Raw genomic sequence first — 23504 nt, forward strand, 5'->3', positions numbered from 1 at the left:
AGTTAAATAAACTCTGTAAATAGACACAGGGATGTACAGCACGTCTGCATAATCAAAATCGGTTCACTCACTGAACTATTCTCTGTGGAGAGACGCACATAACCCTTATTGAAAGCAGTGCATTCTGGGTAGCAACTCTTCCTCAGTCCGGTTCATTCAATATCAGGCTCTACTTGCTGTTCTTGCTCCTACTGGAGATGCCTGGTGTCCCACTCACTGTCATGTTGACTCCTGTGTTCATCTCACGCCAGTACAAACAGAAAGTCACACGAGGGAAAATTCACTTCACTTGAAAACTTTACAGTCCTTATGTTTTTTTTTTTTGCATATCCTTGTTTTTAATGGTGGTGCTGATGCATGGCGGTTTAAAAACAACACTCAAAAGGGGAACAAACAAATGACGACTGCATTCCTGTACCCTTCATGCCCAGTGTTGAGTACATTAACATGCACAGCAGTGCTGGGAATAGAGGCTGGCTGCCATTGTTAACTCCGTCCTTCTGTGGACGAGGGCTGGGAGTCGTGGAGCGAGAGCCGTGTCCGGAGGCACATACAGACAGGGTTAAGGCCACAGTGCTCACCGCTCGCACCCTCTCTTCAAAATCAATACACAAATACAAACACGGACTGAAAACTAGTAACATTTTAGATTAAGGTACACAAAGTGCACTTTTTTAACAGCTAGATATATACACATTAAAGATGCACATGAACCTGACAACCTGGGCTCCAGTAATGACTCGTAAATTAACAAGATTTATTGTTCTCACTTCTAAAAAAAGCCCTTTGATAGCACGTGCTAAGTTTAAAAAATGCAGTTTGCATACTTTAAAGTTTCACACATTTTTTTCCAAGCCTTGTGAGAAGTTTTTTATTTGTTTGTTAATTCTCCCCCAAAGAAAACCTTTTATCACTGGTTGTAAACCGACCGACTACTGCCTGTCCTTTCTATCCAGTATTTTCCGTTTAACTGTAATCCATTTCAGTCCGCAAACCAAACCACATTTCTTGACTTCTGTCTCGAGGTTTCCTCTCCGTGTCTCGGCTCAGTTACACTTGTATTAAAAGCGTGATTATTCAATTTTCTCTTCGAAACCCTGAACTGCCCATTCTGAAGACCTATTAAAAACTAAAGCCTATTTAGTCAGAGAAACGAATGTGCAATAAGTGTTGTCAACTAACCTGTAACTGGACAAAGGCCAGACCGAGGTTTGAGGTGTTCTTCCTTCAAGAATGAGAATATGGTGAATGGGGCCAAGAGAGAACAATACACTGATTTAGAGGAATCTGATCTCACAAGTCTGAGCCACACGGATCTATTTATTTCACCATGTTTTCTAATTGACAGAAGCGGTTCTGGGCAAGACACAAGTCTCCTGTAGTCTCAGGCAGGTTCAGAGTTGTGAAATGTGTTAAAAATAAATAAATAAAAATAAATAAAAAATGGTCAACTTTGAAACCAGTGCATGTCTTAGTAATTAGTCATTTCTTGGCAAGTTATTGTTCCTGGGTCATACAGAAATAAAAATGTACTTTACTGAGTCCTTCCTTTATTGTGTTTATTGGTGTAAGCACACCAGTTAAAAATAATTTTGTCACGTTAAAAGCCCCCAACAGAAAGGAAAAAAGCTAACAATTTACCAGCCAGAATTGTAATTACAGCTACAGTTTGGAAAGTTAAGATTGATCCTCAATCTCTTTCTTAATCTCTGCTATGTAATGATGGTCTTTTCCGTGGGCCACTTCCATTATAGCTATTGCCTGCAGACAAAACAAACACAGAATTACATTCTTGTATAAAGTCCCGGATTGTTTTTAAAGATGTTGACTCATCCGTTTATTTCTAACATGACTCAGTGGCACAAATTATGAAGTGTCCAATTCCCACAATTAACACTGTATTGAATCAAAGTCATTTGTAAGTTAAACTGCTGTAGTTAAATTAATCAGTAATATACACGTATTTATCAAGCACAGGGAAGAGTCTGCAATAGTTTGTTTTCCATTTATATTCACATTTCAAAAGCTCAAACCCAGGCTTATTTTTAGTTTGACCCTTTCTTTCATCCTGCTACCGTAATCCTTTTCTCACCCTCTTCTGTTGTGCCGGTAATTTGTCTTGTAGGTACAAGGCATGAACAGAGAGACTGGTCTTGATGCCGGCCTACATATTGCCTTCAAGACATTAATCACAATTCAACTGAATGTTTGTGTGTGTGTGCATGTGCGTGTGCGCTAGAAAATATATATATTTAAAAATAACAGTTAAAATTGATTGGATAGCCTTTTGATCTCTGGAAATAATAACCAAACAGGGAAAAAGAAAGACAAGCTACTCCATTGCCCTAGTGTTTTTATAGACAGCAGAAATAAGCCGGACAGTAAAGAAAGATCACATCGACTCACCTTCTTCAAAGCTTTGACCCCAAGAGTCTTCTTCTCCAATCCAACGTACAACCTGCCCAGCTTCAGCCACATGGACGCCACGTTGAGAGAATAGGCCGGGTAGTGCAAGCTAAGACGGGAACAATAAAACAATAATAATAATTGTTACGTCACCATTAGAGCTCCAAGACTACGCTCCCTAAAACGAAAACATTAGAAGAGTAAGTCAATAAATACAATTACCAAATGAATAAGACAGTGGACATGTTGCAGAGATAGAGGACAAGAGACAGGGACAGCTACCTGTAGGGCTTGATGATCTTCTCCCCGTAGCGCAGAGCGCCGTCCCAGTCCTGCATGTACAGACACACGCCCATGGCCTGGTACATCATGTGCAGCATGTACACGTTGGTTTCCTCGAACACGGCGCCCATCTTGTCCAGGCTGAGCTCACAGATCTCCAGTAGCTCGCTGGGGGGTGCTGTGGAGTCAAGGAAACTTCCACCCCTTCCCCTGGACTCACAGCATCGCTCACCCCGAAACACCGGGGCGGCAAACCAGTCTAAGCCTGGAGGGAACCAGTCCAGTCCAGTTCAAGAAGATTTATAGGTCTCACCAGCACTCTCAGAACTTGGGAAATAGTTATATTGTCTAATTAAGCTGATAAGAAGTTGTTTTAGGGGGTTAATGTCTGAGGCTGGAATGAATGCTTGAAGCTGTAATCTATACTGACTGCCCAGGAAGGCATTTCAAGATGCATTGTCCTCACAGAATAAAGCCACCTAGCGTCTGCTCCTGGCTATTGTCCAGCCCCTTGCGTGGGTATCAATGTGTCCACGAGCAACCTAAAGAACAGAGCAGTCTAGAAGCCAGCAGCTGCATCCAATCAGACGTTAACGAAAGAAAAGTGCAGGAAAAGAAGCCTAAATGGAAAACATTTCTCTGCTGTCCATTGATAAAACTCTAGAGTGTAATTTCCTAGTTTAAACACTGGAATCAATTATCACTTAGCGAGAGGAGCGCGGATGGCACACGGCTCTGCACGCCCACGCTGGAGCGCGTCTCGGCCCCAGGGAACCGCATCGCTCGCATCTTTACAATTGCACAGAAGACTGGTGTACTGAACACAGCTACACTGGAAAACGAACAAAGGATCAGGGCACAATTTCCCTCAACATACTCGTACCGTACAACAGTGGTTCAAGTGATTTGGGGTAGAGCTAAACTACAAATCCTTTTACAGGGAAGATTTTTCCCTAGATAACCCATGCCACAGTCTACAACTCTTCAGTGTGCACAGCAGCAGCCCCTGTTTGGAGTCTGGTTTTGTTTTCCCCACAGCGTGGCAGGAAGTGAGTCACTCGCCTTTCTTCATTTTCCCAATTTCCACAGGGTCGGTCTAATCGGTTATGACAGTGAATTCGTCTTGCCTTTCAGTCTGCGGCTGCGGGACACGAAAAGCCGGGGGACGCGGACCACGATGATCCATTATTGATGGTCCTACTAGCAGAGACTCCGGCGCACAGCGGATATTTAATTGCAGGGCCAGCTCTTCCCGGTGCATCAAATGCTCAGTTACAGCAAAACCTGCCTCTCTAATTTCTTATACAACCACTCTCCTTTTCATTCAGGACTGATTCGCCCTGCATGCATGTATATATATTTGAGTGTGAGTGTGTATCTACTGATGATGTTGTTTAGATTTGTGTTTTTTTCTTTCCATTTGTGGGATTTCCTAGCTCCCCGCGGAGGCGTCATGAAACCATTTTGAAACTATGAGATGAATAGAATTGATCGTAAGGTGCAGAGAGGGTCGGTGGAAGAGGACAAAAGGATATTTTTGTAGTGTTTGGCTCTCCTGAACTCTTCAATGACATTGCGGGCGTATTTCACCGTGTCTCTGATCACCTCTGGCTTAGGAGGGTCACTCAACTTTCGGATTTCCACTTTTGCCTTATCCTGGGCAGAGAGTGACCAAATAAAAGACAGATAGTTAAACATTTCTGCCCGATGCACATTGCAAACAGACCTTTTGTTCATTTGCTTAATGATGACAATGAGAAAAGAACTAGAGTCCTAATGACGACTACGTACAGTGGTCACACGTCTAATACCACAACCCCCTCCCCCAAAAATGCATGCAAGCTACACCTTGGATTTGGTGCTACACTCTTTACAGTCACAGTTAAAGAAGTAGGAGTCCCTCAGCCGGTCGTTTCGGTCCTCTGATGGATACAGGAGATCAATGTAGCTGGTGAACACCTGGAGAGAAAGACAAGCAGCTGAGCTTCAAGACATTGGTAGGCAGGATTGTCATTTCCACTCATCAATAAAAAGGAAGTAAATAAGTAGAATGCAACCCAGAAAGGATCTGTAAAGACACGTAAGCAGGGATTTCTTTCATCTTCGCATCTTCATTGAGGAGTTGTTCTAGACTGCAAGTTAAACAGAGGAACATCTGGGATATTGACAGAGATGCATCTTAACTTCAACCAGTTAAAGGTTTAAAGTAGAATCCAGGAAAACAAACTGAAGAGTCAAGGCCTAGTCAAGCTGCATCAGACAACCAAGCTTACAAGACCTACAAGACCATCACATCTCCTGGGCCCACCAAGCCACAGGAATCTGCCTGCACAGCATTGTGGGAAGGCTGGTTATCCGATTAAACCCACATGGTGCATTATTTAATAGCATATCAAGTAAATTAGGTTCAGATCTTGTAAAGGTGAAGGTTCGGTCTCTTTTGTTGTATACTTCCCTCTTTGCTGAACAGAAAGTGCACAATATAATCCCTGCACGTCTGCGAGGATAGTGGGTCTTCCTTCTGCAGTGAATGCCAGCTTTGATTTAAAGTCATTTGGTAGCTTAATTTTATTACATTTACTTCAGTACACAAGACTCCACTTCCAGTACACTGGATATATTTATCCCTGTATTTCCTCATGATTCTGAGTCTACGGTACCAGAACATATCAATTTTCTGCTGACCGCAGCATTCTGCATTACTACATTGTGTGGAAAATGTTTGACCATGTAGGTTACATTCAGCAGTTCTGTTTTAGTTGCGTTGTACAAGATAGTTTGGAATAATCAGCACTACCTCTTACTGAAGGCAACTTGGTTACACTGTGGGAATTTTCTGTAGAACTCATATAAAACATTAAAAAAACATCCCCAAATCTCCCACCTGTGATGCCAGAAAGAACGGAGCATTTGGTGCCCAGTGCAGAACATCTCATCTCCTGACCACACCCACCCTCCTGCGTTTCTCACCTCGTCGCCTGGGCCGATCTCCTGCACAGCCCGGATCTCGGCCACCGTGCCCTTGTAGGTGACAATGACATTTGGGCAGCAGCTGTGGTTCATCAGGGCGACGCTGCAGGCAGGGGAACAAGAGTCCAGTAAGAGCCAATCATGGTACTGTACGGCCGGGAGGGGGGGTTGGGTGGCGGAAGCGGCCACAGCAGCATGGAAACATGCAGCACAGCAGGCAGAGAAACATGTGAAATATCTCTCCTCTGGACAGGCCCAGGCTGCACTCGAGAGAGAGAGAGAGAGCGTGTGAATAGCGCCCTTTCCCCACCCACCAAGAGCTGTAATGAGTTCCTGTGCACGGACAGGCCTGCGTCTGATCTGACGAGAGTGCAGTCACGCACCAACTCACACATGACTGAGGAATTACAGCAGACTCGTCTCCAGCACAGACACGAGATAACCAGGCAATGATGAACACTACAGCAAGCAACCACTGTTCTACTGTATTGTATTATTATTTTGTGAATGAAGAGTCCTTGAATAACATGGAAACGGCATTAAATGATCAGTAAAACAGAAAAAAAAAAACATGGTTACCCTTTTACAAATTATTATTCTTGTAGACTCTATGAATTATAATCTCACAGGGAGTACACACTTCAAAGTGTTATTCATTAATATCCACTTGATACAAGTTCTCCACCAGCAGTTCTGATCCACAACCCCACCCCCCATCATCATCCGAGACACATGGCCAGGCTGACACGGGGAGAGTGGCAGCAGCTAGTTCAGGGAGGAGGGCAGTTCATTCCCAGACCTTCCAGCTAAAAAAATGCTCCACTGTCTCAGACTAATTGAGCCCAGTGCTGTTTTGCACACAGGAGCCTTTGTTCTTAAACATAGTCATACTTCTTTTGTTTGTCTCTCAAAACAGAACTGCAGTTTTGGTTCTACTTTTAGTTCTAAGAAGTTTCCTTTCAAATATCTAGATTATATTTATGATAAACAACATCTCCCCCGTCTCTGCCTCTCCTAGCAATGTGAGATCATGGTAGAGCATGGAGAGGTGTAGAATAGTAGGCCAATGACACAGACCAGGGAATGTCATGGACAAATAACTGGGCAAATCATCAGAAATGAAGGAAAAGCTGGAAACTAGCTCTTACTCTGGGAAGACAGCAGAGCCCAAATGGGACAGTTCTTCGTCCTCTATGGTGAATCCATTGCAGTTGACCTAAGGGGGGAATGAAAAGCAGAATGAGAACTGTATTTTTAATTTTGTTTCGAGTTTAGTTTACCTTTCCTTTTTTAATGACAGAAACCATGTCTTAACCCAGTGCTGTTCATGGCAACACCATCCCAGCTTATTGACTAACAAAGGAACAGGGAATAAAAAATAAAAAAAGCAAAGACACACAAGGCTGCAGACCGGTTTCATCAGCTGCTCCCTTAAAGCATAGCCCAACTCCTTCTATGGGGCTCTGAGGCCCTGTCTGACACAGCAACTGGCAGCACTAAACCCAGCTGATTAAGTACAGCCACTTCCTGGAGGCCAGTGAGGGCCCTGGGAGGGACAGAGTGGCCAGGGCAGGAGAGCTCCCACAGGCTACTCAGGTCCTCTCTCGTAAGGCCTGCTGTAAATGAGTTCTGTGGAGCCCAGTGATGAGACTGACATTCCCCTGGATGATTACCAGCATCAGGCACTGTATCTCTACATCCAGCAGGAACCTGATTTCCACATGACAGGCCCCTGCTGTAGGAAATCCCGTCAGACAAATCTCAGACTTTTCCGACTCACCTGTGCGAAAAGCTCCACCAGGGCGGCGTTGTCAGCGTACTCCAGGTGTTTGGAGTAGAAATGGTGGAGGGCAGCTATGTCACTCTCAATCATTTCCCTCTTCTCATTGTCCAGCTTATCAAGATCTGAACAGCACAGAGACAAAGAGGCGTCACACAGGAACCTGGCCTCTTGATAACCGGAATTAAACCAACAAAGTCACATGCTCCACTTTCTCACTCGGTATTCTCCACCTCTAAGGGCCTTGTTTTTACACTGAAAACCAAGTCGAGTTGTTTTTGTTTTTGAGCTGAATGCCAATCGGAGGACAGGAAGCAAAGCTCACCAGTGACACCCTTTAACCAACATGACAAGTCAGGACTAACCCAAGCCCACCAGCCCCCGCCAATCACAGGACACACGGAGACCGAGAGAAGCTGCGGTCTTTTCATGCCAGAGATCCACGCTGTCAGGCCACTACACTTCTTAAACAGGTGCTGGTTTGTTTCTCTCTTTGTACTGTGTACTGTTCTCTCCTGCCAAGACCGTGCAGAATACATTAAACACAAACAAGAAAATCAGACTGATTGAGGACTGAGCTTTGAAGAGCACCATTTGCAGCACAGAGCTGCAGACAGAACAGGGCTTTCAAAGCCTTGCAGCTGAGGGGGCACGGAGAAATGCAGGCCTCTAAACTATTAGAAGCTACTTTACCTTTGATCTCCCAAAAATTAAACTCCTGCTGGAGCGCTACGAACTGTGGATGATGAGTGAAACCAAAGGCATGAGGAACCTCGAGGTAACATTTAAATGACACGCATTCTCGACTCAAACACAGAAAAGACCATGTTGACCTCATTCACTTGTCAGTCTAACATCCACCGAGTCTGCAGCGCTCCACAGATTAAAGCAACCTTTCATCTTGGCCAGCTTCTGCAAACCGAGAGGGATACTCTGACGGCTGCGGTCGGTGGGGTTCTGGACTGATAGATGAGAAGGTTTACACAGACACTGAATAAATACATGCATCCCACATTGTGTTGCATTACTGACTTCAGTTAAGTTGACATGTTAACGGTTACTACATTCCTGGCTTTGTCATTTTTCCCCTCTCCGTTTGCTTTATTTGTGCGTTTAACATTTGTGCACATCCTGTAATGGGGACAGAATTTCTCTCAATCGAACTCTCTGGGTTTCATCCATTAACTAAACCCACCAACAAACACAACCGAAGAGACTTGGATCTGACGTTTCAGATGAAGTAGCATTTATCAAGGAGGTCTCATGGAAAACAGCCAACAGGCTATTAGGAGCAAATGTGGTCGAATTGGCCCGTGCACAATACAAACGAGAAGAAAACTGCCAAAAAAAATGTACAACTTCATCCATCAAATGTGATGATAAGGAGTCCCCACCTCTGCTTATCCTCCCTGATTGAATTAATGTCCAATTATTTCCCATCCATGCCACAAATTGGGCCATGCTTCTGGGCAGACACTCCAGTAAGGTTAACAGGGCCTATCTTAGCAGAGCATCTCTCGCCCTGACAGCAATGGGGCCGTTGAGTTGAAAGCACTCACCCCTTCTTGTGAAGCAATGTGAATCGGAGATTAATTTATTTAATAAAAATGTGTTTTTTTAAACTATACATATTCATCACCAACGGGTTTTCCGATTGTCTGCTCATCCTTTCAGCCAGGAGAAGATTGTATAGACACCAATTGCTCAAAGTGAGTGATTCTGTCCTGGATGGGTAGACTTTGGACTGCCTCTCCACTGATGTCTGTCTTTAGAGTTTTCTCTGGGTTGAATCAGAGTTCAACAAACTCTGCAGTTGTATAATTGAGACATAAGGATAATTTCAAATCAACAATATTCATTAAACAAAATTAATCGCCAAATATTGTTTCAGAGGAAGGGGAGGGAGTATTTCCAACAGCGCTGCAACTACATCTTGTATTCATCCCAAAGAACAAATGGGATTTCAGCCAGGAGGAGGTCTGTTGAACCGCACTGCACCACTGCATTTCCAGGTCAGTGATTTCGTGTTACAAAGCTATTTAAACAAGAGAGGAACAGGGATATAAACGTGACCTTAACCCAAGATTAAATTGCTTAAACCCCTCCCGAAAGCAAGAGTCTCAGTACTGTAAATGGTCAGGGAATTGGAAACTCGGAGTGGAACGGTGGATGTGACAAGCCGTGCTAAATGCCAAGCAGTCTCGCCTGTATTAGGGTTTAGCAGCAGTGACCTACATCTGAAGCGAATTTATCAAACACATCTCTGCAGGTATAAAAGTTGCAGATGCATGCTGTGGTTGGGGACTTCTTTTGCAGTCTTTTGTATGTTTCTTAACCAAATATTTACCCTGAAAATATGTAGAGGGTAATATTTATGTAGGGTTTACTTTTGGTTGGTTTTCTTAGTCTTGAGTAATGGTATTATATACAGTCAATTCCACATGTTAATCTTGTCCCAGCACCAGGCTGAAGCTTTACACCCATTTTAAGTTTATTAAAGTATTTAAGGTTGCGTCTGCCAGCAAGAGCTTAGTGTAGTACATTCATAACCATTCAAAGCTTATTACATTAAATTGTAGATTGTTCATATATTTGCATTTACATGCCCCTTCCAACCCTGACTTCCAAGACTCCATCCCAGAACGCGTACTTACGAGATTCAAACTCCGTCACGGACAACAACCTCTCCGAGGCCGTGCGCTCTCTCTGCGTTTTCTGCAGAAAAAAAGAAAAAAAAAAAAGTCTATTCGTATATAATGAATCTTTTAATCCCTCCACAGATTTAAAGACTAGCGCTGCTACCAGCTGCAAATGATTCTTTGTTTTTGATCCAAGTGTATTGAAAAAATAAAAATAAATAAATAAATGAGATAGAGATATTTAAAAAAATGACACTTGGTTGCTTCTCTCTCTCTGTCTCATCAGCCGTGTGATCACTGCGAAATTTGAAAAGTCCCCGTCTCCTGTGATAGGAAGTGATTTTCAAAAGGCATCTGTGAGCGGCTGAAATTGCACAAAGAGAGGTGTAATTTTCTCAGATTGGCACCGACTTCCCTTTACTTCACTGCCTTTGTCTGATGATGACAGGCTGACAGCTTCTTTGCTTTTTCCTTCCTCCAATCTCCACCCACCACCACCGCTCACCTGCTTGGCGATGATTCTGGCGGTGAGTCTGACAGTTTCCGACGGGTTCCAGTTCTCCCCAAACGCGCACATGGACGAGCACTCCAGCTTGTGCATGGGCCAGTCCCCTTTCTGCGCAAAAATAAACAGTAATAATTACAGTAGGTCTACAATGACATCTGGCCTCCCAGAGAAAGGTCGTGCCCCAGCGCCCCAGCCAGTCCAGAAACACCCCAGATGTCTATTTAAACTTGAAGTTGTTAAAGAAAGATCAATTAAGTGGATGTCCCATGTGAGACTTTTGTTTTTCCTCTGCTGTAACCACTCAAGCCAGAATGATCTCAGAATCACTTCAGCTGCAGTAATGCGTATTCACAAATATTCACAATTTTAATGTTTATCACATACTAAATTTCCCACACAGTCGAAGAGCGCTATCCGACAGTGCCACACGTCTTTTGCTCACCTTGCAAATCAGTGTGGAAAAAGCTGACAGGCTGGTGACATGATGTGACTGAATGAAAACAATAATCTGTGTTACTACTCTCACTGCATTAGTCAAGATGAGAGTGATGAGATCGCCCATCTGTTTGGAATAAGCCTTGGACGTTTCTCACTCGCGTGTCCCGCTGTTTGAATGAGGAGCAGCATTCGATTTCCTTTCAGCGCGTTTCCTTGTGCGTTTAATCAATCTATCAGCTGAGCTACACACAATAAGCAATGCATAGTTAATAGTATTATTTTATATTTTCTTGCATCTTTTAAATGCAAGACAACAAGGAACTTACTAAGACAGACATGGAAACTGGAAAGGGATACATATACAGTTGTTAATATGCACTGCCCCCCTTATGACTGAAAATAGAACATTTTATATATAGAATATATATAAATCCATATTCTTGGCAAAGTAAAGAGCGATTCATCCACCATGACAGAAGACTGCGCATTGTCATAGCAACTGCAAGAACAACAAGAGAGGTATGGCTCAGAGAGGGACCACATGACCTGGACCCCACTGTTCTCCCGCGTCGCCGACACATTTATTACTTCAGCTATTGACGTATTGACAACACTTACAATCAGGTCAAACTAAATCAGGATTTATGCAAGTTATTTGTTATAAGACAGCTCGCTCAATCATGTTGTTTTCCCTCCTCATTAAGACTACTGCCAGCCTGTCCAGTAGACCCACGGCACGCCAGGCACCGTGTGAGCCGAACGTCTGTTCTCTTACCTGGCAGTCCACATTGCAGTAGAAGGCTTGCTTGCACTTCCCGCACTTGGACAGTCCCTCCTTCCTGTGGAGCACAAGAAACAGAGGCAGTGAGAACAGGGGCAGCTCTTCTCAGCAAATACACACACACAGGAGGCTCAGAAATGGCCGGGAGATGGAGCAAACCTTCACCTACTGGCCCCAATGCACTAAGCAAACTACAGTACCAAAAACTAAATGCACAGAAGATATTTCTATACCAGCATACAGACATGTGACAAATGAAAGGAAAAACTAACAAGGTGTCCCAGGAAGGTGTTGGGCCACCATGAGCTGCCAGAACAGCTTCAATGCTCTTGGCACAGATTCTACGAGTCTCTGGACTCTACTGGAGGGATGAACACCATTCTTCCAAAAGATATTCCCTCATTTGCTGTTTTGACGATGGAGGTGGAGAGCGCTTTCTAACACGTCAGTCCAAAATCTCCTATAGGTGTTCAATTGGGTCGAGATCTGGTGACTGCGAAGGCCATAGCATATGATTCACATCATTTTCATACTCATCACACCATTCAGTGCCCCCTCGTGCCCTGTGGATGGAGGCATTGTCATCCTGGAAGAGACCACTCCCATCAGGATAGAAATGTTTCACCACAGGATAAAGGTGATCACTCAGAATAACCTGGTAATGATTTGCAGTGACACTTCCCTCTAAGGGGACAAGTGGACCCAAACCATGCCAGGAAAATGCCCCCACAGCATAACAGAGCCTCCGGACCCCCTCACTGAAGGGGTCAAGCAGTCAGGCCTGTCCCGTTCTCTTGGTGTCCCACACATGCACTCGCCCACTTGTCCAGAACACGAGCCAGTTGAGCATCTGTGTGACTGAAGCTCCTGCCATTCATGCCCCAATAATGACTCCTCTTTCAAAGTCACTTAGATCCTTTCCTCTTGCCATCTTGATCCAAAATCAAGGTCAGCTGGGCCTGTTCAGCATTTGTATACATGCCACAGAGCATGATAGGATGTTAATTGCTTAATTGTATCATGCAGTGCACCTGTTTGGAGGCATCTGCATTCCTTATGTTCCTCCACTCATTTATTCAGGTTTTTCCTTTAATTTGTCACCCATCTGTATGTAGTTAGTCTTTGCAAATGAGCTATGATATAAAATCCACCTGTTAAGATGCGAGTTTCAATTATGTACCTGTGGAGAGAACAATGGCCGTTAAAATATGTACAAATGGGGTTGCCGAATCACAGAAAGATCCTCATCTCAGAAGAAAGGCGAGGTTTATAACTTTTCCTCCTTGATTTTATGTTCTTTGTGAAGTGGCACTGAGATGTACGACTATGATGCCCAAGTCTAAATGCAGAATGACAGCATTACAAAAAAATATATTTGACTGTACTTGCAATTTGCATCCCTAGAACGACAGTGTCCTTGCCCCAGGCTGCTTTTCACTTGCTTCACTCATTTATCCCCCCCCACCCCCAAGATTTGGCATTATATAAAGTACTAACTTGTCCACACATTCAAGATGAACATGATTCATATATTATATACAACTCTATGACCTGAAGATCTGAACAGAAAAGGTTTCAATTTTCAGTTTATATTGGAAATAAAAAAAATCAAAAACACATTTCACACTGAAAGCAGAGTTTATCCCAAATGAGTGCCAATCATAACTCAAGGACTTCCTAAAATCTAGCCCACACTATAAACGATTAATGCTCAATGAGCAAGTCAATCCATGCGAGTTCACCCGGCAGAAACGAAGGCTGCTCTTAATGGAAGTCTGAGTTTCCTGGGAAACTTTACACCTAAACCTCACGCAAAGCCAGAGTCCAGCCAAGTCTGACTCCTGAACAGCATCAATGAGATCAGAGAGGACAGCTGAGGCTTCATTTTACATTTTCAGTCAAACCAATGCCAGAGTTGGATACAATTCCAAATTAAAACCTGGAATTGGAATCAACAGGACTGAATTCTGGTAAAACTGGAATTGAACATAAGGAATCAACACCATCTCTGTATTGGTCTCACCAGCAGACGTTCATATCATTATGCATTTTATTAGCTGCACCTTGGAGGTTAACTTCAACACCCTGAAGACTCGTGGACGGCCTGAACACAGCAGTGTAAAACATTTAATCACAGAAGAAAAAGGGTTTAGATTGTATGGATAAACTGGAAAAACCTACGGGCTACTCAATAAAAACAAATATACCCATGCAGAGTGAAACATTAATTATAAACAGACAAATTCAGGACAGCCAGGACAGCAAAAATGTTGAATATGCTGTATTTCAAACCATAAAGCTATTAATAACATCACCCACACACAAGCTCCACTGAACACACACCAAAGAGATGAGAAGGAGCTAAATATGAACGTGGGTTATATAATATCCTGCACAGTTCTGTGAAAGTTGTGGTATGAACTGTTAGTCTGCGCACTTACATGAAGGGCTGTTAAAACCTTAATAAAGCAAATACTAAAAACACTTCACCTCAGCCCACATATACCAACATGTTACTCAATCCCGGATTCACTTCAAGCATTTCATAGATCAAGAATAACAAGCTCTGATTGTTCCCATACTCAGGTACTGCGGGCACCACTGTATTTATTAGCAATTACGGAATATTATAAAGCTATTGCCACCCAACAAAATCCACTCCTCTGAAAACACAAGTCAGTTCTGAGGGAGGCAAATGGGAGCGCAGTCAACAAGAAAACTGCCCTGAATGCTAGTCTTCACTGCATTTATTTAGTGGTGTGCTGTATGGATTGTGAGATGTCTATGCCGCGCTTCAGAAAGTTGTTGTTGTTGTTGTTGCTGCTGAAAGTAACCCGTTAATTACAGGTTTAAAATGAGCAAAGCCATTGCCTCAGCATTTTGGAGGAGTGCGTTAAGACCGACACACACGCCCGCCTACATGTTGCGCTCTACTGCAGAAGCCTTTTAAACTGCCGTTTGGTTTCCCCACAAGGACACATTATGCGAAGTGAATGTGCTTATTATCATTTCAAACTGCCGAATTAAAAGATGGTCACCAAGATTCTAGTTTAAACTGAGGTTATATTTTTTCCATCATTATTTTAACCATGACAGCAGAAAACAGGCCCAGTACTTACACTGGCAAATCTAAATCAAATGATTTGCACTTGCCATCACGGTACCTAATGAGCAGACTTGTCCACTGAAGTTTCACCAGACGACTATTCACACCTTTCCATTTCTTGGAAGAGAACTATACATTAACAATAAATCTACACATTTAGCATTTTAAAGTTTTATAGGATTGACATAATTTATATCTACATAATAGCAATCCCTGCAGTTTCTCCACTTGGCTGATTAATAAAATTACATGCAAACGACAGGAACTTTCCTCAAACAAAGGCTTTCTGATCTCATGTCCCAATTCGACCCGACTACCATGCTTTTGGTCACAGCCGCACACAGGGCCAATGTGGGGCAGAAGAAGTGTCAACAGCTGTCGTTCTGCAGTCAGAGGTGTGTCTTGTGTCGGGGGGCTGCATTAACTCAATCCTAACATACGGCTTTAATTGCAGTATCAGTGTAGACAGTAGTAGTGCCTTGTGCAGCAAAAGCCTTATTAAACCGAGAAAAGTTGAGCTAAATGGGGTCATGCCACAGTATCTCTCTGCCATAGCTTGATTTCCTTGGGACTTAAATTAAACACATTCTGCCAAAGATCCCGAGCTCAGAGTTCACTGCCAGACGTCTGAGCTGCAATGACTCTGCTTGGGAAACCAGAGGTAAAATAACCTGCTTTAACCCCATTTAGACTCCAATCGATCAGCAATCTGTTGAACAAACTCTTAAACGACAGCACTGAGAAATAAGTAGAGTGGGCAACGAACTTCATTTCTGTGAACAAAAGGAAATCGCCCAATTGGCTATAAGTGCAGACCTTTCATATGCAACAGTTTGCTCGGCCGATTACTGGTCCATTATCGGCTCTCTAGAAACTATCAAGGCTGTTCTCCCCCCGGTTTCAGCCAGCGCCGACTCCACCAGTTCAAAATCCTAGTTTAACTAACAGTGTTAACTAAATGACTTAGCGAAGGACACCCCTCAACTGAATACTTTTGCTTACAGCTACAGAAGTCAGCTCAGCGTGAAAATCCTCATCAATGCATTCTTGTCCTTTTCTGCACTCCCCCCGTGTTGGAGACTGTGGTATGCAGGGCCCATGGGGAGCATCAGCTGTTTTTCCCCTGGCAGGTGTCTCCGGCAGCTTCTCCTTTAACCGGGGTTGGGAGAGAACGCAAAAGAAGAGTCTCCAAAAGAGTACATGAAACTACACAGCAAGGTAACAGCTCTGAGACTTCTTGAGGCTGGTTTACCCACTGACTTGGGAAGCATGCATTGAAATGAGTGGCTTGTTGGTTTATTTTTATGCATTTTAGCCTCATCAGCAGCAGTCTCAATAGAGCAGGGGGTGCAGCTTGCATAAAAGAGAAAACTGGGATTTGGCATTAAGGTCTGGCACATTAAGGTTTGGTTTGTTTGCTTTTTAAATATGTCCCCACTGCCATCTCCACATCTTTATCTCTTTTCATCACGTCGGCTCGCCGTCTCTCCAGGGGGAAACGGACTCTCCACAGGTTTTTCTATGTTTTTATTCCCATCTCCAAAGGAATGAGGAAAGCTCACTGTGTGGGCCTTTCAGCTGCAGTCTCCTGCACCTTCGCATCCAAGCGCTGTGCCTTCCTAGCCTCAGGTTTCTACTCTCATACATAATGATTATATTCCAAGAACGTCTCAGGCGAGCTGCATTTAAAAAGGTCATAAAACTGAGATGTGGCGCTGATGCAATGCACAATAAACAGAGAACATTTATTCATCTTATTTTATACTGTGTGCAGATCAGATTTTATCTGCACATACTTTAAAAGACTTAGCAGTCGTTGACAGCACAATGTGAACCTAGAGATTTTAATGGGTACTCTGGTATTGAAGCTGCAGGACTTCGATCTTGATTTTTGATTCAGAGGCAAACAAATGAAAATGTCAAGACCAGACTTCACTGGCTCTCCACGCTGATCTTGGGCACAAGCTGGGCAATACTATTCATGGTGGGTTATTACTCAAGTGGATAAGTATCGGTTACTTAATTCACTACTTTGGGGTTCCTCGGGCTGTAAATTTATAACCGCCCCCCCCCCCCCGCCATAACTTAAAAAACAAAAAGCAAGCCGATAATGTAGGCATTTTCATACAACATTTGCATAGTTACTTGACGGCTACACACAGGACGCTACACACGAATGGAAAGGCACACGCTGAGCTCAGAGGCATGTAAACAACATGCGTCACCTGAATATCTAACCCACAGTCAAGATGAGCGAAACTGCAGAAACCCAGCAGATCTGATCCTTAATTACATTGTCCAACTCTTTTCCTGACCTAAGAAAATGCAGATGGGATGTCACATTGACACATTTACCCATGTACAGATTTGATTTGCCAACCATAGAGACACAGCAAAGAGAAGTGTAGCTTCTGGGAAGAATAATCTCTCTGAACTGAAAGGTACCGTGTCTCTAGAGGCCCAAGTTTCATTAAGCTAGAGGGCTCAGTAGGTAACAGATGTCAAACCTGCCTGGAATAAATTAGACTGTGACAAAGCTCGGAGAAAAGCAGACTGTATACATTACAGATGTAATAAAAGTACCAGCCTCACGCTGCCATGAAAGCTTTTAATCCAGATTCAAATGGGTAATTAGATCAGCGCTCACACTCTGAGAAGTTGTTTTTGTTTGTTTGTTTGTTGTCTTTTTTAGTCCATTTAGTTGTCATAGCAGCAGAAACGCAGATTAAATGGTCCCTTTTCTTCTGTGTGCGCCTGGCTCATCTCCTCTCGCTGCATGAGCACATGATGGAAGCGGTTCCCATGTTGGGTGAAGGGAATTAAAAGGACAGTGATGGACACAGACGCTGAATCACACCAACAGACAGGATGGACCGAGAGGCCATCCACTGTACGTACAGAAATGTAATAATCAAGGACTGGAATCTGATTTTAAGTACAAATCAGATCTGACAATCTGCCAACAGCAGGGAGAAACGCAGTGAAAAGCAGTGGGTCCAAGCAGAAACTGTGCCAGACTGGTATTAGAGTTCACTATAAATCACAGGACGATCGCAGGAGCGTGTAGGAGAGCCAGGTGAAATTACGGTAGAGCACATAGGGGCATTTAGCATATAATAAACCATGACACAAACCATGGAAAGCCACAGCAGTGCAAAGGACATGTATGGTAAAACAATGGTAATACTGTGCCGAGTAACTGAGGTAGACTTCCTTATGGGGAGTTTCATGAATACGAGCCAAAGAAGAAACTCAGCTTGCAAAATATTCCTGGGGAGGGGAATGGTACAGGATACATGCAAGATTTGTTATTTAAGAATGTAACTCCAACCCCAACAATCACCAAATATTCATTCCACTTGTCTTCTCCAGATTGCCTTTGTAATGAAGGTGATTTCAGAAGTCGCTTCAGATGTCCACGAGGAAGTGAGTTATTTCTTCAGCATCCAATGTCACGTTGGGAAGGGGGGGTTATGACTATGCATGCTAAAAATGATTTGGAAAGAATCGTTTGCACAGAGGCTGCACACCTCTCAGGGGAAGCTCAGGTATGATCAAAATCTGAACTGGAAGACTAACCAGTTTACCTGCATTGGTACATATTCATATACATTCACATAAGCAATGTTGTAAACACTGATGAGTACTAACTGGGTGAGAACGTTTTATGAAGAACAATAGCACAGCTGGCTGGCCTGTCATGCCCCTACCAGCAGGCTGCTGAGAAGAGGAAACTGGGTACCTCTGCAATGCAGTAAATCTGAACTCTTTACATAGACCCGAGACGCTCTCCTCTCTCAGTAACAAGACGGAAACTTAACAGCACTTAGGGGGCTTGGCTCTTCCGGAGTTGCGGCTCTAGTTTACAGACTTAAATGCCAAATAGAAAAACCTTTTCAGGCTGTGCATACGGCCAAATGGCCTCTCTCATTAGCAGGTGTATGTAATATTAAACTGAGCTGCAGGTCTGCCCAATACTGAGCTCTGGTGCAGTGGGTTAGCAACATGGGTCTTTAGGGACGCCAGCTCAGACAAGCATGCAGAGGAGGACTTTGTGGAGCGGCACGGTGCCACTGGGCAATCAGAAGCCCAAACTCCCAACATCCTCAGGGCTCTTGGTCCACCCTGTCTCTCAATCAATAACCTGTGTATTATTTTATTATTAAGAGACAATCCTTGCTATATTGAAGACCGCTTCACATTCTTCCACAATCACAGCTCTTACAAATGTCTTCAAAGCCTGGCCTTTTCCCAGTGTCACGCTGAGGTACTTGAACACAAATGATAAGCGATGTGTGAAGAGAGGAGAAACACGTACGCAAACACAGCAGCGAGTGTCTGCTCTCCGCATTCGGATTCAACAGTATCCCATGGGAAGGTTCAGTAACATTAAGCGAGATGGAAAATCTGACGCACTAGTCTTAACTCGTTGCAGACACAGCCTGGGTCATATCCTTGAGGACCAAACCAAAACACAGGTTTAGTGACAGGGCACTAGAAAGATGAAGATACATTATTTTTTCATTCAGGACCAGGGCAGTCACAGACAGCACATGTATAATTCCTTCAGGGGTGGGCAGTCAAGATCTGAGTTAATTGACGATGCTCTTACTCCCATTTCGTCTGCCATACACCTGCTCCCGATGACAGCAACTACTAAATCAAGTCAGGCCGGAGGCACCGCGGCTCTGCGCTGCTTTGGAGCACGCGGCCCTTTGGATTACACGACTCAGGACGACACGCACATTTACTCCAAGAGCCCACACTCTTGGCTGTCAGGCTCGGGACGCTCAAGAAAGTGGTGCCATGTTGTAATGGGAGGGCACTGGGGGCCACACTGCCATGCTTATCCATCACAAGTAACTTTATCATTATGTGCATTGTGTCTGTGTTGGGGGGCGGGGGGTTAATGTATACCTATCAAACACTTGTCAACCAATCAAGCAATTCCTTGGAGATCTCAGCAATCATCACAAGCAATCTGATCACACCGTAACCTGATTTGAATTCTTTTTTTTTTAACTAGGTCTGGGAAATTCTTTGAGCAGCTGCTGAACTTGAGTCACAACCCCCCACCAGTCATGCTCCAGTAACGGAGGTCTGCTATGAGTCTTGTCACTACAAATCATGAAAGGTCCTAACTTATCAACTTCAACTAGATGTTTGTTGCGTTTTTCATGATCAATTCAACTGCCTTTCTGACTAACTTTTAAAGCCTGTCGATAATCTTCAGGACATTTGTACATTACTTTTCTGGAAAGCGAGAATAACAATTCTGTAACTATGAAAAGCCTCATTGTAAAACTAAACTGCCCTGTGAAAGATCTGAACAGGGGGTGAGTTACAGCACTGGCACTGACATCAATCACGTGATAAACAGCTGTCAATGGGGTTAAACTGGATCAAATTTAAAGATTCAGAACTGAATTCCTTATTCTCACAAGTAACTTATATTATCACCATGTCCACCTAATGTGTGCAGTCTTCAGGATTAATTATCTGAACTTTTCAGCAGGACAAGGGATAAATGAAACCACAACTGCAGTGCCACACAAACTAATTCCAAACCCTTCATTCAATCTTAACACATGACACCTACAGCAACTGATTTTGGTGTAAAGCATTAACGTTCACATGTGGCCCACCCTACAGACACAGTGCAGTGCCATGTCTCTGCCCTAGATCAGCGCGTTTGACATCAGACACACAACTGTCCCCCTGAAAGACGGAAGCGCTGCGACACCGCGCTCTCACTGCAGGCTCAGAAATCAATGCCTCGCCGAGTGCACACTTCGCAATGGAGGGCAGCTACTCCTCACAACACGGACGCAGCTGGTTGTTGCAGAAGTAGTAAAGCAAATAAAACAATCTGAATCCAGATGCATATTAAATCGCATGCATTCGACACACTAGTGTAACTGCGTGGCATTGCATGATCGTGTGCCCTGCGACACGTGACGGCCGCACGCAGGAGCAGGTCACTCCGCATCTGTCAGGCTGTAGGCGCATGCAGTATTTATTTGACATGTTAACGGTGTCGTTTTAGCGCGTCCCGGCCGTCGCGGGGTCACTCTCCCGATGCAGACGCATGCATTGGAGACGCTGCGCAGGGAGTCCGTCCTGCAACCCGGCAGCACCGTGCAGCGCACTCCCCCGCAGCTCTGCGCGCCTCCACCAATGGGATCGCCGGGACTGTGCAGCTCTGCGCGCCTCCACCAATGGGATCGCCGGGACTGTGCAGCTCTGCGGGGATCTGCGCTACAACCACAACGACGCGAGCACCGCGCGAAGCGGCGGGCAGCGGACCGGCGGCGGCTCGGCGGCTCGGCGGCTCGGCGGCTCGGCGGCTCGGCGGCTCGGTACCTGGTGAAGCAGGACTCGCAGTGGTTGCCCCTCTCGTTGACAGTCAGCACGTATGTGTACGCCGGGCACGTAAACAGCAAGTCCCCAACTTTGAACGCTCTGGCCGCCCGCAGTCCCCTGCCTTTGCCCGGACTGATGAACCGCTCCACTCCTTCTGGCGAGCCGTCCGTCTTCATCTTGCGCGCAGTCTCTCTCTCTCTCTCTCTCGCTGGCCTCTTGCGCTGCTCCCCGCGGATGCCTGTGAAGCCCGCAGCGGCAGCGTGGTTCGCAGCGGGAGGAGGCGGGCCTGTGCCGGCAGTGGCTGCTATTAATGGAGCCGCGTCCCTCCCTCCGTCTCGGCCGAGATACTTACATGGCAGCGCGGATGGAGTCGGTGCGCCGCGCTGCTGCTGCAGGAGCCCGGGTGGTCCTAAACACCGCCGGTTCTGCGTACAACCCCATGCGCGCAGTTATGTGCTTCGAAGATCATAGGGGTAAAATACATACATGAATACATTGCTATGGAGTCAAACATATACACACTCTTTATAATATAAGTCCAATCATCTGGGATGTTTATGGTCTTCCTAGGCTGAACTAGTGTTCAACAAGTTATACTATACTATACTATGCTTGCACTTGCTTTCCTCTACTAACTGTGGATTTTAACTAGAGTATACTGCAGCTGGTCACCACTCACAAAGTCCATTTTTAGTTTATGGTACTTAATCTCCTTGTGCTCTGTCCTTTGGCTGAGATGTAAACTCTTTTAAGTCAGTTTGCATCATATGTTGTTAATACAGCCGTCTTCATTTTATTTTATTTTAGAATTTTTAATTTAAGCTTTATTTTACCTTGCAAGTTAATTGGGAACAAATTCTTATTTACAATAATGGCTTGGCAGGAGGCAAAACGTGTCTCCTGTAGGGAATGGGTAAAAAAAAGGCAACACAGTACAATACAAAACAAGCATAAAACATTATAACCAATCACATAGAAAGACTACACCTACAACATAGACCTAGCAGCAGACAATAAAAACAATACTTTAGGACACTAATGTGTGCAACAGAGACAAAAACAGAATAGCACAGCAGGACTACAGTAAACCGGCACATCAAATAAAGCAATCACAAGCTGACAGCAACACAAATGCACCAAATAGAAACGCTGAACAATAACAAGAATAGCATGAAATCTACCAGTGTCAGCTGACACAAATACTCAAGCAACTCTGCAGGCTTATTTCTGTTTTATCTGTCATGTCTTCCTCAAATACAAGATTTTGGTTATCAGACACAGCAGTGCATTTTCAGACATCCACCCTGCTTATGCATCCAAGTGAGACAGCACCATGCAGAGCTGTGAAATATGAAGTGCAAGTGCAGCTGATACCTGAAAAGACCACACAGACAGAGGATTAAATCAATAATGATAATAACATGTTTCCCCCTGACCACACACTAGGAAGCACATATAGGACATAGGAAGCTGTAACAATACCAGCAATGTAAACTGTTTCTCACAGCAATATTCACGGTGATTAATTTAGTTTAATAGACATGTATGATTATTTATCAATCATATCTTTCCATAACTCCATTTCAGCTGAGAGAAAAATATGAAGATCCCAGCTGGAGGAACAGAGTTAAGACAGTGGGCATGTTTTATTGTTAATTTATTCATTTATGTTATCTTGAAGTGAAATATTCAATATGGAGGAATGTTAATTCCACTGGTGTCCAGTCAGTGCTTTGAGGCAATGTAAAGACACCCTAACCACCTGTATCTGAAGCTCAGTTGTGACATTTAATCACAATAAACCCATGCAAATTCCTTTTGCTGTGTTATTTTATTCCTTACTTGTTGCATTTCCTGCACGTTACATTAGTGCTGTTGCTGCTTCAGTTTTCAGGAAGGACTATGAGACGATAATTAATCAAACCTTCTTCCTCTTTAAGACCAGATAGAGGAAAATAAGGTCCAATGTGATTATGAGGCAAGATTTTCCCAGCTCTTCCCGATAAGAGATCTCCACAGCTACACTCATCTCAACCTCATCCAGAGCCACAGGTGCCCTGCCACTGCACTCAGCAATTAAAGAATCAAAGGTGACTTCCCTTATTAAACTGCCACGAGCACAGCACAGCCATTGTACTGTTCATGAATGGGGATATTCAGCATGAATCTGAATTGCCTTTCTGCCTGAATATTATTTTCATGTCTTTATTTATGTATTTAACTGCAGGCAC

The 23504-nt window shown here is 44.1% G+C and overlaps 1 protein-coding gene across 1 annotated transcript; it reads right to left on the reverse strand.

Moving 5' to 3' along the window:
• Positions 1–1545: 1545 nt before the first annotated feature.
• On the reverse strand, positions 1546–21629 carry smyd2a (SET and MYND domain containing 2a). The gene is made up of 12 exons (XM_066698017.1): positions 21274–21629; positions 11799–11862; positions 10583–10693; positions 10093–10153; positions 7439–7563; positions 6807–6874; positions 5659–5761; positions 4537–4647; positions 4224–4344; positions 2689–2863; positions 2407–2515; positions 1546–1761 (listed from the first exon to the last, which is right to left on the reverse strand). The coding sequence occupies exons 1-12, from the start codon at positions 21447–21449 to the stop codon at positions 1678–1680; spliced, it is 1308 nt and encodes a 435-aa protein (XP_066554114.1). The 5' UTR covers positions 21450–21629; the 3' UTR covers positions 1546–1677.
• Between the last annotated feature and the right edge of the window lie 1875 nt (positions 21630–23504).

This window comes from Amia ocellicauda, chromosome 1, assembly GCF_036373705.1.
Source record: "Amia ocellicauda isolate fAmiCal2 chromosome 1, fAmiCal2.hap1, whole genome shotgun sequence".
NCBI classification, from domain to species: Eukaryota; Metazoa; Chordata; class Actinopteri; order Amiiformes; family Amiidae; genus Amia; species Amia ocellicauda.

What these genes read in the sequence shown, in the direction of transcription:
- smyd2a (XM_066698017.1), bottom strand. Translation starts at nt 21,449, where the DNA reads ATGAAGACGGACGGCTCGCCAGAAGGAGTGGAGCGGTTCATCAGTCCG. An exon ending in CGTGACGGAGTTTGAATCTC is followed by an intron (nt 7,564 to 10,092) that starts GTAAGTACGCGT and finishes TGTGCTGTTCAG; the next exon opens with ATCTTGATAAGCTGGACAAT. An exon ending in GGCTCTGCTGTCTTCCCAGA is followed by an intron (nt 5,762 to 6,806) that starts GTAAGAGCTAGT and finishes CCCTGCCTGCAG; the next exon opens with CGTCGCCCTGATGAACCACA.